General features: G+C 41.0%; 1 protein-coding gene across 1 annotated transcript in view; it reads left to right on the forward strand.

Moving 5' to 3' along the window:
* The window catches only part of RFTN1 (raftlin, lipid raft linker 1), a 203,344-nt gene that overhangs the window by 60,375 nt on the left and 126,366 nt on the right, over positions 1–16,603 (forward strand). The window contains exon 3 of the mRNA XM_057545405.1: positions 13,936–14,122. Coding sequence (XP_057401388.1) covers positions 13,936–14,122 — 187 coding nt within the window. The remainder of the gene's footprint in view (positions 1–13,935; positions 14,123–16,603) is intronic.

The raw sequence follows: 16,603 nt of genomic DNA on the forward strand, positions 1-16,603 counted from the left end.
CAGACTGGAGCTCCAGGAGCTGTGTTAGCCATTTCGCTCTCCCTCATCTCCCAGCCATTTCTTTGGTTTTGTTTTCTTACGGGGAAAAAAAAAAGAAGAAAGAAAGAGACTTGAAAATAGGGTCTCCTAAGAAGGGGAACAGATACTAGGTTAGTTTTTTTAGTGTTTGTTAATCCTGGGTTCAGAGTACCTGTCCGGTCTCAGGAGCAGTCAGAGACAGGTTGATGTCTACCTGGTGTTGTTTGATGAAACTAATTGCCTACGGAAGTCCCTGGATGCAGTACAGGTATGAGAGACATTCATACCTGACCAGGCTGCTGGCAGACTTCAGGTCATTCAGCTAGTGAGGGGTGGCACTGAGATTTCAACTCAGGTAACCCCTGAGCTATGTATTATTATTATCTCCATTTTAAAAATCAGGAACCTCTGGATCAGAGAGGTTCAGTAAATTTCCCAAGGTTGCACAGCTGGTAAGTGGTGGACCCAAGATTCAAACCCAGGCATTCAGAGCCTATGCCTTTAACCTCAACACTGTGAAGTCTCTCTCATTACCTAAGCCAGTCCCCTCATTTTACAGATCATAACATGATGTCCCCAGGGATTAAACGACAGGCTATGGGCACAGAGCTAGCAGCAGAATCAGGACTCTAAAAGACTCCTGGACCCCAACCCAGCGCTCTTTCCACTACACCACAGAAGTGCAACCTTGGCCGCTACACCACCCATCTCTGCCTTAGCCAGCTTTGAGACATCACCAACTTTCTACCCTATAATTCAATTCCAGGTTTCTGTTCTCTATTTGCATACATTGTTTAGAATTAAGACAGACTGAACTGCAATGGTAACAAAGTAATAATAATACTCACTTCTTACTAATATGTGGGAATTCAGAATATCATGAAGCCTTCATCCTACCCTCAAAGGAACCAGGCAGGGAAATCCAGGAAGCGAGACGGCTCTGTTAAGTAGAAACGTGACCACAGGGATGTTTATCAAGTGCGTGAGGGAGAATTTGCATTTCTGGAGTGTAACATAAATCATCCAAAAAATCCAGTCCAAAGCACTTCCAAAGACTTAAAATAGACTGGAAGGTCTATTGATATTTCTGATATGAATAATCTCAGCCATGATGCTGGCTGGCTGGTGGTGTCTGCAGCTGTTTGCGGTTTTGCCAGAGCAGTGATTTGCAGGTGAGATGCTTAGTTTGCGATTCCCCGCGTGGGGGGAGAGGTGAGATTCGGGAGGGTGTTTGGAGCTGCCGATGGAGTCGGGACAGAAAAAGGCTGCAAACCCACTTGCTCCAGAGAAGTGAACACTTTAGGAGCTGGTGTGATTGTGATACTAGGAAGTCTCCAAGAGCAGATATTCAAGGGCTCAGGGACCAAAACATCGAATGCAAAGATTGTAGGAAGTTTTGCTTTTTCCCTCCAATTTGGAGTCGTGACAATGAGTAAGAAGAAAAGATTTAATGTGCTTGAAGGCAGGTGACTCACTGATCCCACCCTGTCAATATTCTGGCAGCTTTGCCCCATTCCTTGGTGTTACAGGTTTATTTTGGGAAGAGAAGTGACCTTACTGATGGCTATGGCTAACGGATGCTTAGTAAGGAGTTAAATTGGCAGTTTAATAAAAGTAGAGCAGGGATCATGTTTTTCGGACTGAAATAAGTTTAAAATAAATAAATAAATAAAATAATTAATTAATTTAAAACAAAGGGTTCTAGATCAAGCCTATCCAATTGAAATATAATGTGAGCCATAGATCTAATTTAAAATAAAATTAGAAAAGGGATCATGTTTTTTGGACTGAAATTAGTTTAAAATAAAAAATTTAAGTAAGTAAATAAATAAATAAATTTAAAACAAGAGGTTCTAGAACAGACCTTGTCCAATAGAAATATAACGTGAGGCATGAATCTAATTTAAAATATTCTAGCAGCCACATTAAAAAAATTAAAATAGGTAAATTAATTTTAATGATATATTTTATGTAACTCAGTACATTCAGAATACTATCATTTCAACATGTGATCAGTAAAACACTCTGAGATATTTCACATTCTTTTTTTTCCACGAAGTCTTTGAAATCTTGTGTGTTTTTCACACTTCCAGCATATCTCAGTTCACACTAACTGCATTTCAAGTGGAAGAGAGGAACTGTTTGAGAAAACTTAAGACGCCTTATGAGCACATAGATGCCTATCAGATCCTCACTGGCAATCTCCACGGCCAAGCTTCCAGGTGGTCCATTTCAGTATGTATCACTGGCCGAATCAGGGAAGTCCTTTTTCCTGCCTGGGTAATATCCATCTTTCCCTTCTTGTGCAAACTGTCATTGATAGATGGCATTTTTCTGGGTGTCAATACAAATTATTTTTTTTTACCATGTTTCTTCTCTGTTTTATTATTCTGAAGAATATCCGTTGCCCATTATTCTACTTAATCTCATTCTCAAGCTTTTCCGCTCTTTCACTGAACTACATGAGAAGGCAGCTGGGAGGGACTTATATGCATGCATAGACCCCGGCTACCATCAGGGGCCCCCCTTTTAATAGCGGGAACCAAAATGCCTCTTAAAATCAGTCTCCCGAGGCATCACAGACCCCCCCATATCTTATATGGCAAAAAATAAACTGGAGAGTGCTGATGACAATTTTGCATGCAAATTGGTTAGCGGAGCCCGTGTGTACGATTTTCTATTTCCATGCACCAATTTGGGGGTTTGTGCGTGAACGTGGTAACTGTTCATGCAAAGCTGAAAATGCAGGTGCTCGAAACCTTTTTTAGAGCACGAGACCTGTCTGGTCCTGTCCTCATTTGAGTGCTGTTGAATCTTTTGTGATGTCATACACATTAAGAATTTTATTTATTAAAACGCATTTGCAATATATGGAACTTCTGGTAAGTTTGTGAATGGTTTATTGACTGTGCCACAGAATACGTGGTGTGTTTCCACTACAGCAAGGAAAGGAGAATCCACTGATGTGCATTTGTTGATGTGTCTGGGGATCGTGCCTTTGAACCTACGGGTGGGCTTCCTTTGTGGGTAGAAGTTGTGCTAAGCCTGGAGAGAGTGGGATTTATTCTGTCATAAGCACTTAAAACTAGTCTTGTGCATGGTGAAATTTTTTGCTTTCCAACAGTTTCCATAGTGTATTATTTTATCTTATTATACTCTGAAATAAAAAATACTCTCCTAAGTAAAGACTTTATTGACATACCAATGTAAAACTCTGTTATAGAGTGGAGACCCTTATGATAATGACTCAGGATAAAAAGAAATAGTAATATTCTCTTGTGTCCTGTGTAAATGCCAAACTGAAGTGCACTTATGCCATTGGGGCACCAGACTTTTGGGGAAATTCCTTTTTTTTTTTTTTCCATTTTATGCTGTTTGGGGTTAAGATGCATAATCTTTGTGCTGTCATTTGGGCGCCTCTGCAAAGTGAAATTTTTTACATTCTTCCTTCGCTTCCGTTGTCATATCAAATTTGAGTTTTTTCCAGTGGCAGATTTTCACATTTGGGAATTATTATGCCTCATAGCAGCTTCTTTTTTCTCTTTGCTGCTCTTGTATCTCCTGCTCCTACCAGAGGGGAGAGAGGAAGGAAGAGTGGCACGGTGGAGGTGAGGTGTCCTTTCTCCTTGGGTGGCTGAGGTGAAGGGTTGGGTGGGAGGTGCAGGTGACACTGTTGGTTAAAAGAAGGTTTCCTGGAGGTGCCTGGTGGTGATGGTTGCACAACAGTGTAAATGTACTTCAGGCCGTTGAATTGTACACTTAAATATGGTGAAAATGGTACATTTTTATGTATATTTTACCATGGTTAAGAAAAAAAGTTCATCACTGGGTGATGGTTTTCTAGGACTATTTATGGTTTCTTTCATCTTGGTATCGTGGCTAATTTACTTTGGAGCCCGGAGGGGGGACCTCAGAGTTAACTAACCCCCCGAGTAACAGCAGATGGCAGTTTGCATTGGCCTTTCTTTGATGGAAAAAGTACTGGTGCGGTCATGACGTGTGGCCGTACCAGTCAATGGAGAATTTCTTCATTTAACCATGATTGTTAATGAGCTTTCTCCAGGCACTCTGGGTTGGCCAGCTTGTTGGCGAATAAACCTGGCCTGGGCTCTGGCCTGGCAGAACTTATTTATTGGGAAGGACAGAAAAAAAAATTAAATGAATAATTTGTATAATTAAAAATAGCGATAAATGTTACAACAGATGATTGGTAAGTCATCGTAAGAGCAGGGCCGTCTAGTGGAAATATATGTGAGCCCCATATGTAAGTTTAAATTTTCCTGTAGCCACATTTAAAACAGGTAGAAATTCATTTTAATATATTTTATTTAATCCTCAAATATCCCAAATATTGTCATTTCAGTGTGTTACCAATATAAGAAAATACTTCTTTACTTAGGTAGTTTACATTCTTGTTTTCGTGCTAAGTCTTTGAAATCTCACGCACATTTTACACGTATAGCACATTCAGTCTGGACTAGCCACATTTCCAGCGCTGAAGATTTTCAGTGCTGATTACTTTTATGCGGAGTCTTGAGACTTTATCATGGAAATCCATATAGGGTCCCATTTACATTCTAAATAGTTTCATTTCCATATTGTTTGTACATAGTCATTAGTGGCTGGCCTTTGATGCAATCAGTTTATCGTATTCTCAAAATCAAAAGAGAACTTCAGGAGTGTCAGCTATACTGCTATCATGCTCAGTTAGGAAAACGGCATAAAATACCGATAACTAGCTTCCCTTCTGACTCAGGCTAAGCTCTTCTTGGATCTGGTGGATGAGTTTGGTTAGAAATTCTGAAGACCTGGTAATCCTTCATGTCCTCTCTTCTCTATAAAAAGTACTTTTAAGTGTGTGAAATATTTTATTAATACCCTGGGTTCAGTTGCTAGCTGGTTGCTTTTAATATTTGAATACTCCCACTGTGAGATCTAAGCAGCGCGGTGCCTGGTGTTTCTTGAAAAGCTTTCCTGATGAATCTTAGCCTGTGTCTTCTCTGACAAAATGGACTGGTGAGGTGAGATGAGCAATCATGCCATCTTCGGAGTTTGATCAATAGGTATCGTCAACAGGAATTATTCAGGCCCTCTCTTTACGAACACCTAGACATTGAATTTTTTATAGTACAATATTGTGTGTGTGTGTAATTCAATGACTGTGTGAGACTCTTTGGAATGACAAGCAAACCAATAACAACTTGGCTCCCTGCTCCCCTTTATAGCCCCCCCCCCCCTTTTTGTCACAGAGTCTGATAGTCTGATGTTTAACAAGCATCGGTGGACCAGTGGCCTGCATCTTAGGAACTCATTTGATGAGCATCTGTTGCTTTGTCAATTACTGCTTGATTGGCCTGTAGAATCCTAGGTTTATGGAAGCTTAAAGAAGTGCTTTAGATTTCCCTCTTGAGTTTATCCATGATTTAGTTAAGGTGTTAAGAATTGTGTTTTATGAAAGCAGATTGGTGGTTGCCAGGGGCTGGGGGAGAGAGGAGTGGGGAATAACTGCTTAATGAATATGCAGTTTCCTCATTTTAGAACTAGACAGAGGTGATGGTTGTATAGCATTGCAAATGTATTAAATGCCACTGAATCGTTCACTTTTAAATGACTGATTTTTATGTTAAGTGAATTTCACTCCAATTAACAAAATATGAAAGAATAAATAGTGTTTTAATGGTGTGGTCTCCTGAGCCTGGATGTGTGTTCTTTTTTAAGTTTCAGAAACATGAGTTTATTTGATAAAAAGATGACAGAAGTCTGAATTTGAAAATCCTAAAATGAAAGGTTTATGCCACAGATTTAGAAATAACACAGAAGACACGGGCTGCAAACATTATTTAAAAAATCGAATTCCTGAGACTTCCCTGGCGGCCCAGTGGTTAAGACTCCACGTTTCCACTGCAGGGGCCGCAGGTTCGATCCCTGATCGGGGAACTAAGATCCCGTATGCTGCGCGGCGTGGCCAAAAAAAAAAAATTGAATTCCTATTTTTTACTTATACAGTGAAAAACCCCACATCGAAAAGTGATTGATTTTAGTTTTTTGCTAAATTGGATCTACTGCAAAGTCCAGCCAGATTGACATTATAGAAATGGTGGCCTTCAAGGAAATTAGAGAAAAAAGGATTTGTTTGAACAGTGTCATTATCAGCTTCACCTGAGAAGGAAATGACCCGGGGGAGATGGTGTCTTTCTCTCCTGTTGGGTGCCCTGGTATTGACAGATCCATTAGTGGATGTAATTAGAAAAGCAAAGTTGGACTTTGAATAATTAGGTTAAAGTCACAAATGATTGCTGGGCAAAATCATAGGAGCTGTTGCGGGTCAGCGTGTGTTGCCTGCTGTAGAGACTTGCGTGAGATGTGAGGTCATTGTGCACAGCGCTTTCTTTCTTGTGTTGGAAGCTGGTACCTTCCCTGTAATGAAGTTTGAAGTAGCAGAAACATCGCTTTGGCTCTTCTGCAGATGTCTGAAGGGCTTCGTTTCCAGGGAGTAAACAGGGCTGCAGAATGTTGCTGCTAAACAAACATAGTCATAGCAAAAACACAATCTCCTTTATCCCAGGAGTGTTAAGAAATATGTGGTTTTGTGGATTATGCTTTTTCCCCTGTTTTCTTTCTTTTCTTTTTAAACTCCTGGAATAATGGTTTATTTATTTATATGGAGTTATTTTCTGAAAGAAGAAAACCCCACTTATTTCAAAACAAAACCTTTGGACTCTCATGTTACCCAAAATACCTTTCTAACAGTACTTTCTGTGTTTTGATTTTAAAAAAAGCCTCTTATTGGTAATTGAATGAGGGAAAAAAAGATTTCCAAGGGATTTGAAATATAGTTATGTGGTTCTAACCTCTTTGTTCATGTCTACATCAGTATAGAAAAGGGAGGGATTTGGAATTAACATATACACACTACTATCTATAAAATCGGTAACCAACAAGGAACTATACTTAATATTTTGTAATAACCTGAAAGGGAAAAGAATCTGAAAAAGAATATACATATATGTATGTACGTATAACTGCATCACTTTGCTGTACACCTGAAACTAACACAACATTGTAAATCAACTAAGTTCAGTTTTTAAAAAATGTGATATATACATACAATGGAATATTATTCAGCCTTAAAAAAGAAAGAAATCCTGATGCATGCTGCAACACAGATGAACTTTGAAGAAATTATGCTGAGTGAAATAAGCCAGTCACAAAAGGACAAATATATGATTTCCCTGGGATGAGGTACCTCCAGTAGTCAAATTCATAGAGACAGAAAGTAGAAAAGAAATAGAGGCATGTGTCAAATACCTGCAGACATGTCCTTGAAGACTTGGATAAGTCGTGATGATGTGGGAATGAGCACACTGGCAAGCTGGTCATTGCCTGACTGGCAGTCACACCATCCCTTGGCAGTGCCACCATCAGGGATGGGAAGGGCGTGGGGCATCCATCCTCCCACGTTTATCAAATGCCCCAGCCAGATACATACCAGGTATGCGACCTACCAGGTCTTGGCTTTGGGCCATATGGGGTTGAAAATAAAATAGGACTTACTTGCCAAATCTAAAGATTAGGAGAGTTTCTATGAGGATCAAGATTTCTGACTTCTTGAAGGTAAGAATTAGACGTTCTGGCACCAATGGGCCCACATGCCCGTTGGCAGTAACCAGGCTAGAAGGACAAGATGCCACCCCCTTGGGGAGGTGGGCCCTCTGTGTTCACTGCTCATCCCCTGGCTCTGTCTCTTGCTTACTTTATCCATCTGGGCCCTGGGGCCCCAGTTCCTGGCCTTGGGATCTGTCCCAGACCTGCTACAGGTCATAGGATGAGACCCAGCCCCTGCCAGGCTGGAGAACCGGGCTTTGCACAGCAGCAGCATGAGTCCCCGTATGGGAAGAAGACAGCTCCCTGAGCGGGAGCACGGGGATGTCCAGCCTGGACCCCGGCTTGCAGGCTGATTGCTGTGAACCAAGTGTGTGGAACAAGACAGTTTAGAAAGTGGAGAGAAAAGTGTGACCTTCAAATGGGTGTTGGGCCCTAATGGTGACACTTCCTCAGACTGGAGGGTAACGCTGGCCCATCAGTGCCCTCATCTTCAGCGGTGACTTTTATCCTGCTGCACCAGCAGCAGATTCTCTTCCTGCTTCTCTCTCCGTCTCTCTACCCACCCGAACATGTGGTTGTTCCTTATTCTCATTTTGGCTCTGGTTTGGGAGGACTCTTTCAGTTCACGTTGGAAACATTTATTGTATTCTCCAATGTCACTTTTTAGTTAGAAACTTGTACCTTAGTCTCCAAATTGAAATGATAACATCATTGCATTTTAAAGTTGGAAGCTCCTTTTGGAATTGCCTGTCCGGGGTCTTCATTTTAAAAATGAGGGACCCAAGAGATGGGGTGGGAATTAACGTGACTTGCCCAAGGTTATGTAATTTGTAAATGAAATCAGGCAAATATTGCAAAACTAAAATAGTGGAGAGGTCATTCTGATGGGTGGGGTGAGAAATAGACCAAGAGCCCACGATTGGTATGTTCATCCAAACAGATAAGTCATTCCCTTGTTTGTTTTCCTAGTAGTAATACTGGGGGATTGGTCACTTTACAAGAACCAGGGTTTCTTTTTAAGGTTAAGGTTCAAAAAGAACGTGAAATTAGGCCTTTAATCACGTTTACAGTTGGCGCTGTTTTTTTTTTTTTTATTATAGGATAGTTGAGATTCATTTTTATTTGTTTTTTTAACCATGAAGCTCAACTTTGACAGCATGCATACCAAAAATGAAAGCTATAAAATTGCTGAGTTTTGACAGGAGATACATTTATAGATTTGAAGATAAAAATTTTAAAGGTATTATGTTTCATTTAGGAAGCATTTAGCTATAAAGTGGTTGATTGACTAATATTTTTAGGGCACTGATTTGGCGCGTGGAGGTGAAGGGCTGTGGATGGGGATGGGGAGGATTTAATGTCCCAGCACCGAATTGTCATCATCCGCTGCAGCGGGCCAGTCCATCGCCACTCCCAGCACCACTGAACTCCGTTGTTCGGAGCTCCATCGATTACGCATGCATCCTTACACATGTAAGGATCCCATGTGATCCTTACAACCACTCTCTGATGGAAGACAGGCCCACGTTGTCATCTCCGTTTTATACACGGAAACTGACTGTTCACAGGCCCGGGATGGATGCCAGTGTGGAGCATAGCTGATCCTAGAATCCCAAGTCTTCTAAACATGTCAACTGCCTTTATTCATTTTTTAAATTATAGGATCATGCATAAGAGGAAAGAAACATACAAATTATCAAAATCTTGGCACAGGTTTATTTTACTGTAGCAGAAAGAGTCTGAAATACTCGAAACATTTACAAAATACCGACCTGTAGAGACTGATTTTGAGGTCTCATGTTTGATGACTCACAGATGCTCTTTATGTACAGTTTTATGAAAGAAGAGGGGATCTTTGTGCCGTGTGGTATTTTTAGGTCTGATGGATATTATAAAATTACCCTCCAGAAGGGCTTACACTCCTACCAAAAGTCCATTCAGTTTTTTAAATAAAACAGCCAGTGTCTGTGCCACACACGCTTCTGTTGCTTCGTCATCTCCTGACAGCACAGGAGACCTGCCCCTGGTTCCCCTGGAACAACCTACATACAGGCCCACTCCTGTCATTCGCAGGGCCCCGGACAAGAGGGCAAGAGATGTTGGGCTGGGCCGGCACTAGGGTGAGGCAAGTGAGGCAACGTCTTTTAAAAAGAGGAGATCAGTAACAGGGCTGTGCCGAGCTTGAGGCAAAAGAAAAATCAATAATACGGATGCTATCTTTAGTAAAATTTTTGATAGTTTGTTCATTATGGACTTTGGGCATTCATGTTCACTTTTTAACATATTGCATTTAATGTTGATTCGTACTGGTTACTGAGTTTTTGGTGCTCCTTAAATCTTGCCCCCGCAGCAGTGTCTGCCCACTCGCCTCGCCCTAGTCTCTGTGCCGCCTTGGGCCTGGGGGTGCACACAGACTGGGGGAGAAGCCTGTGCAGACCCCCGCAGTGGGCCTGGGGCTGCCACAGTGGGGACAGCCAGGGTCCTGGCTGTGTGGAGTTGGGGTGCAGGTCACAGGTGGGTGTGTGCCCTTAGATCCAAAGGTTCCCTGCCCTTTGGAGGAGTGCCAGAGGGAAACCCTCTAGAAGGTAGTTCTCAGCCTCTTAATCTCCTCGAGGGCTTGTGAAGACATAGATGGCTCCGATTCCGATTCAGTAGGTCTGGGGTGGCGCCCAAGGGTCTCCATTTCCAAGGATTTTGGGTGTTGCCTCTGCTGCTGGACGGTGGGGCAGGCTTGGAGAGGCTGCCTCTCTGGCCCGCCGAGTTGCTGTGCCTAGGAGTGTGGACGGGCTCAGCATTCTTTCCAGACTTACCTTCAAGATTTTTTTCTATCTGGCGGCATATGTAGAATGTACTCTTCAAGGGAAAGATTGCATGCTTTCCAGCTTTCCCGGCCAGCCTTATCTTTGTCACTGTTATTCATGGCGATTTCTCCAGGATGCTGGACACTTGCTTTAGAATGAATCATTGCTGTAGATTTTTCTTCCTGTAAATTTCTTGCCTGATGTCTGGAAATGAGGGCTACAGTGGCTGATGTTAAGAGTATTCTTAAGTACCCCTAGATTTTGTTTTTAAGTTTGTTTTAAAGTAACACAATATTTTTAAAAGTACATTAAAATTTTAAATATTTTTCACATGTAAAGAAGAAAATTAAAATGTCTCATAAACCCTCCACCCAGATGATTGCTGTATTGACGGTAATAGTATTGAAAGTACAAAATAAAGTAAACACTACTTTCTCATCCTCACCTCCCTACTCCGGTCTCTCCAATATTGATGTTTTTGTTATTTCTTCCAGAAAAAAATTTTATTCATGTCTATCTATCCTTCTAATTTTTTTATACTAAAGTATCCTATGATAAACACTGTTAGACACCTTGTCTCTTAACTTAGTCATGGATCTTGGGCACATTTTCATCCGCATGTAACACATATTAATGGTTCAGAGGATTCATCATTGGGGTGTCCCAGTGTTGAGCTAGCCCTTCAATGAAGAACTCCTTGGTTCTAGGTTTCTGCTGTTGTGATGACCCTGTAGTGAATATCTTTGCCCATATATCTTGAGAAACATTTCGGAGTCCAGCCATAGGCATAATACTCAGTGGCGAGGTTGCTGGACAAAGTGCAAATGCACTTTTAGGATTGAGGGAAAATACCACACGGCCCTCCAGAAAGGTTCACCACTATCAACCGCCATGAGCATGAGTGTTTCTCCAACATTCTTGCCCACGATGGAGATCACAGAAGTAAAAGAAGAAAAAAAAATCAATTCAAATAGCAATAAAATATAAAATAACTAGGAATAAACTTCACAAGTGTGCAGTATGTATGTGAAGAAAATTTTAATATGCACCCGAGGGACCCCAAAAGAGTCTTGAATAAGGGAAAATCATGCAATGTTCTTGGATGGAAACTTGTAGCGTGATGAAAATATCCATTCTCGGGAGGTTGATGTTGTTAACTTTCTGTAAGATATTGTTTGGCTTCAATTTCCAATTCCTGTGGATTAAAAATATAATCAAATAGTGTGAGGGGGAGCAATAAATTAGGAGTTTGGGATTAACATATCCACACTACTATATATAAAATAGATAACCTACAAGGACCTACTGTATAGCACAGGGAACTATATTCAATATCTTGTAATAACCTATAATGGAAAATAATCTGAAGAAAAATAGACATATATAGATATGTATAACTGAATCACTTTGCTGTACACCTGAAACTAACACAACATTGTAAATTAACTATACTTCAATTTAAAAAATGGTTAAAAAGAAAAAAAAATCCATTCTCTCTCAGTTCAGCTATAATTTGAACATGATCCGATAATAGTATCAACAAGATTTTTTTTTTGAGGGACAGTTTGATGAGCCGATTTTAAAGACTATTTGGAAAAACAAATAATTGAGAAGAAACAGGAAGATTCATAAAATAAACAGGAAGATAGGAAGATTCAGGAAATAGCCTGACCAGATTTTAAAACATAATATGAAACTAAAATTGTTAGATTAATAGATCACAGTCATAGACTTAAATATACTTAAGAATATAACATATGATAAAGGTGACATCTCAAATCAATGTGGAAAAATGGATAAACTGGGGGTGGGTGGGAAAGGTTGAATTCATATTGCATAAATTCCAAATGGAGCAAAGATTTACATGCAAAAACTGAAATATTACTACAGGAAATCACAAGAGAATTGTTTTCTATTCCAGGTCTCTCTGCTATGACATAAAACTCAGAAGCCATTGAAGGCAAGACTGATAAATTCAACTTTATTAAAAAAAATTCTTCATGGCAAAACCCATGTCATACAAAGTCAAAAGACAATAATTTGGGAAAGATATTTACAACTGTTATTACAAATAAGAACTGAATTTTCTAATATATAAAGAGTTCCTACAAATCCATAGAAAAAAGACCGATAACCCAGTAGAAAACTAGGCAAAGATTTTGAACAGTTAACAGAAAAGGCAACATAAATAGCATTTAAACATGAGATGTTTAATAAGAAAAAGTAGAAATTACATAATGAGAAATATAAATTACCACCTCACAGGGATCATTTTTTTCGCTGTGAGATTAGCCAGGGCGTGGGAAAAGAAATATCTTTGTACCTCACTTATAAACGTAAACCCTTACTGCACTGTGGAGGAGATTTGGCAGTCTCTAAAAAAAATTACAATGCATTTATCTTGAGCCCAGCAATTCCACACCTAGGAATTAACTTTTTTAGGTATACTGTACCTGAATGCATGTGAAATCATGTAGGAGTGGTGTTTTTCATTGCAGTATAACTTATGAAAGCAAAAGTTTGAATAATCTGTGGTACCTCACACAACGGAACACTTGTGCAGCTGTAAAAAGAATGAGGAAGAGCTCTGTGTGCTGCCATGGAATGATCTCCAAGAAAAGGATACTGTTAATTGATAAAAATGGATAAAAAGCTGGGTTGTAACATTATCCTACCATTTGTGTAAAAAAAGTGAGATAGATATATAGACTTATTTGTGTACAGATTCAACGATTATTAACATATATACAAAAGAAAATGGGTAATACTGATTGCCTCTAGGGAAAGAGCCTGAGGGGCGGGGGATTGGGCTGGAAGACTTGTCACTTGAATCTGTTGACTTCTGAAATCTTGTCTGCCCTTCTCAAAGAGGTTTTTTTAAACCCCAATTTTAAAATAATTCAATAGGGGGAAAACATTTATTTGTTTTGTTATGCATAGTTCTAATGTTGAGTTAATTTGAGTGTCCTTTCAAGTATTGATTACCCTTTTATGCTTTTCAGGCAATTGCCTGTTTGTATATTTGGCTCATATTTCTTTTTCTTGTTTTTGTTCTTGTTTCCGTTTTTTGCCTGTTAAAGAAATTACCCTTTTGTCTTAAGTGGCACAGAAATGTTGTTCCGGTCTGTCTTTGGACTGTGTTTTGCTGCTGCTTTTTGCCACCCGGCAATTTTACGTTTGTGTGCAGTTGTCATCGTCTTGGGATCCTCCTCCTTCTTCATTTCTTTCTTTTTTATTTTCTAAGGGGGTGGAAGTGACTTTTCCAGTGTGATCTCTGAGAAACTGGCTCTAATTTTAAGCCATCCAATCATCAGTACTTAGGGATGAGTTGGAAATTAACCAGCTGTTTTGTCGGTTTCCTTGAAGACAGTGGTTAAGATGGGAACAAGACTCATGTGACTGAGAGGCGACCTGGAGATTTTCTGCTGAGCTGAGGGGAGAGGGATGTGGATGGGGTGGGGTGGCCGGTCTGGGTGGGTCTCTGATGAGCCTCCCCTCTCTCCACTCCCAGCCGAGCTCCCACGGGCCTCGGCCGTGAGGCTGGCCTCCCTTCGTGACCTGCCCGCCCAGCTGCTGGAGCTGTACCAGCAGGGCTTCTCGCTGGTGGCCCTGCACCCCTTCGTGCAGCCAACCCATGAGCGGGAGAAGACGCCCCTCGAGCACATCTTCAGGGCCATCCTGATCAAGAAAGCCGACAGGTAAGGCCTCTGAGGGTGGGCGGTTAGCTTAGCATCATGAGGTGCCTAATATGTGTTGAATGAAGAAGGGAGGGGAAAGGATTAGGGTTTGCGGGAGTGTGTGTGTGGAGTTTGCATCTGTTCCCAGGGCCTCTGCCCTCTGACAGGTAAGGCCAAATGTTAGACAACCAAAGAGTTTCATAGCGTCTTGCAAGTGTCCACACCAGACGGCATAAGTAGAGAATCCACGTTACATCCTTTCCTCCTTTAATTTACTGGATTACACTCAGCTAGAAAACTGTCCCCTTGAGCTGTACTCCCAGAAGAGAGCAGCTAGTGAAAGTATACTACTATTAATCTGCAAAGCATGGCTGGAAGACACACTAATTTTGGTTAGAGGCTGTATACAAACTTCATATCTTCCCCCAAACTCCAGAAATACTTGAATATTTTGAACCCATCATACTTTCTGTCAATCACTTGGGAGGAAAAACAAAATTCACTTGAATCAAGTCCTGTAATTGATTTGGTCTTGATTTTGATTTTCAGGGCTTGGACGATGTTTTTCAATATGGCTTTCCCAAGAATGCTTACTCTTATATTTTTATTGGGTCTAATTAGGAAAAGAGAGGTAGAGATTGGTTTTTCAAAAAGAGCAATATTAATTTTAAATGCTTTTTAAAAAAACGATGAAGGGGCACAGAGGGATAAACTAGGACCTTGGGATTAACATATACATACTACTATATATCAGTATAAAATGGATAACCAACAAGGACCTACTTACTGTGTAGCACGGGGAACTAAATATTTTGTAATAACCTATAAGGGAAAAGAATCTGTAAGAGAATATATATATATATATGTATATAACTCTGAATCACTTTGCTGTACACCTGAAACTAATACAACATTGTAAATCAACTATACTCCAATAAAAATAAATGAATGAATAAATAAATAAAAACAATGAAGGTGGGATAGAAAGCACATTATGTTTCTGCTGCTGTTGTAAAAATAAAAATTGAAAGCCTGGCAAAGGAAATCAGATCTGTCTTTTGGCCAGTGACCGTGGGAGAAATGACAACGTGTGCTATATTTCAAAAAGAGAGAGAGTAGAACAACTGCCCGTCTTCCTCACTTGCTTTGCCCGCTGAACAGACGTTTGGCTGGTGATCTCAGGAGGGACAGCTGTGGGACGTGAGGCTGTGTGACGAAGACGGACCCCTCTCTCCTGGCCAGCAGAGTTCTTCACTTCTTCACAGCTGATCGAGCTCTGGGGCGCTCAGTCCATGTTAATTTACGTTAGAATTTGAAGTGAAAGGTGGCGTCTGCCTTTGGTAACGTCCAGAATTACCATAGTTTTTGCAGAGTGAAACTTTTCTCAATGTCTGCCTTTTTTGCATATTGGTTTCTTTATGTTGAGTGGCAGTGGGTCAATATCTGGTCAATCACAAGAGGAAATTGTTCTGGGAGCCCCAGTGGTTTTAGGTCCCACTGACACATGGGACGTATGACAATAGGTCTCACTTATTGAGCGCTCACTGTGTGCCAGGCTTTGTAAGTATCACAGCATCCTTATAATCAGCCTATGAGGTAGGTACTGCTTTTATTTCCATCTTAAAGACGAGGAAGCTGAGGCCCAGACACGGAGTTAGTTATCAAGGTGGCAGACATGGCAGCAAGCATCCTCCCCGGCAGGCTGACTCCTGTACCTGCATCTGAGCCCTGATGTGAAGCACCTGATGTGTTCCTGCACCCATGATTCTGTGGATGACCACTTTATGAAAAGAAGTGGGAGAGTGCATATTTGATTTCTAGATAAGTTGGTAATTTCTGTACTCTACCTTTCCTCCATTTTACCAGTCTTCAAATAAATCAGAATTTCAGAAAAGAGACAAAATAAGACCAACTTACCATGTGCCTTCCTAGTTACCTAAGACATTCACTGGGCTCCAGTGTTTCCGTTCCGTAGGCCATTCCATTGGCCTTGATGTGTGGAGGGGACAAAAGTCCGCTCTGGTCAGGACACAGGAGTATCCCTCTGTATAATGCCACTATAGGTGACGCTAGCACAGGGCTTGCCATGAAGTCAGCAGATCATAAATGAACTTGATTCTAAATGTGAAGGTGTCTTTTTAGCCCCTGCTCTGCAGCAGCACTTCTCAAACTTTGCTGTGCCTTCTTTGAATCTCCTGGGGATATTGTTCAAATGCAGAGTCTGATTCAGAACGTCTGGGGTGGGGCCTGGTACTCTACATTTCTAACACGTTCCCAGGTGATGCCGCTGCTGGTGGTCCGTGGACCACACTTAGAGTCGCAAGGGCATAAGGACCTGTCTGCTTCTGTCTGGCTCAATGCCTGACACTCACCAACACCACTTGACTCCCAGGGAGAGTTTTGAGCATCAGGAAAGGGGAGAAAGCACATAGGGCGCCTGATTGGAGGGCCTTTGTTCTGTGCTGCACTTGGCTCCTAACAAGTGATGTCGTGTAAGGGTCA

The sequence above is a fragment of the Balaenoptera acutorostrata genome, chromosome 4 (assembly GCF_949987535.1).
Source record: "Balaenoptera acutorostrata chromosome 4, mBalAcu1.1, whole genome shotgun sequence".
NCBI lineage: Eukaryota > Metazoa > Chordata > Mammalia > Artiodactyla > Balaenopteridae > Balaenoptera > Balaenoptera acutorostrata.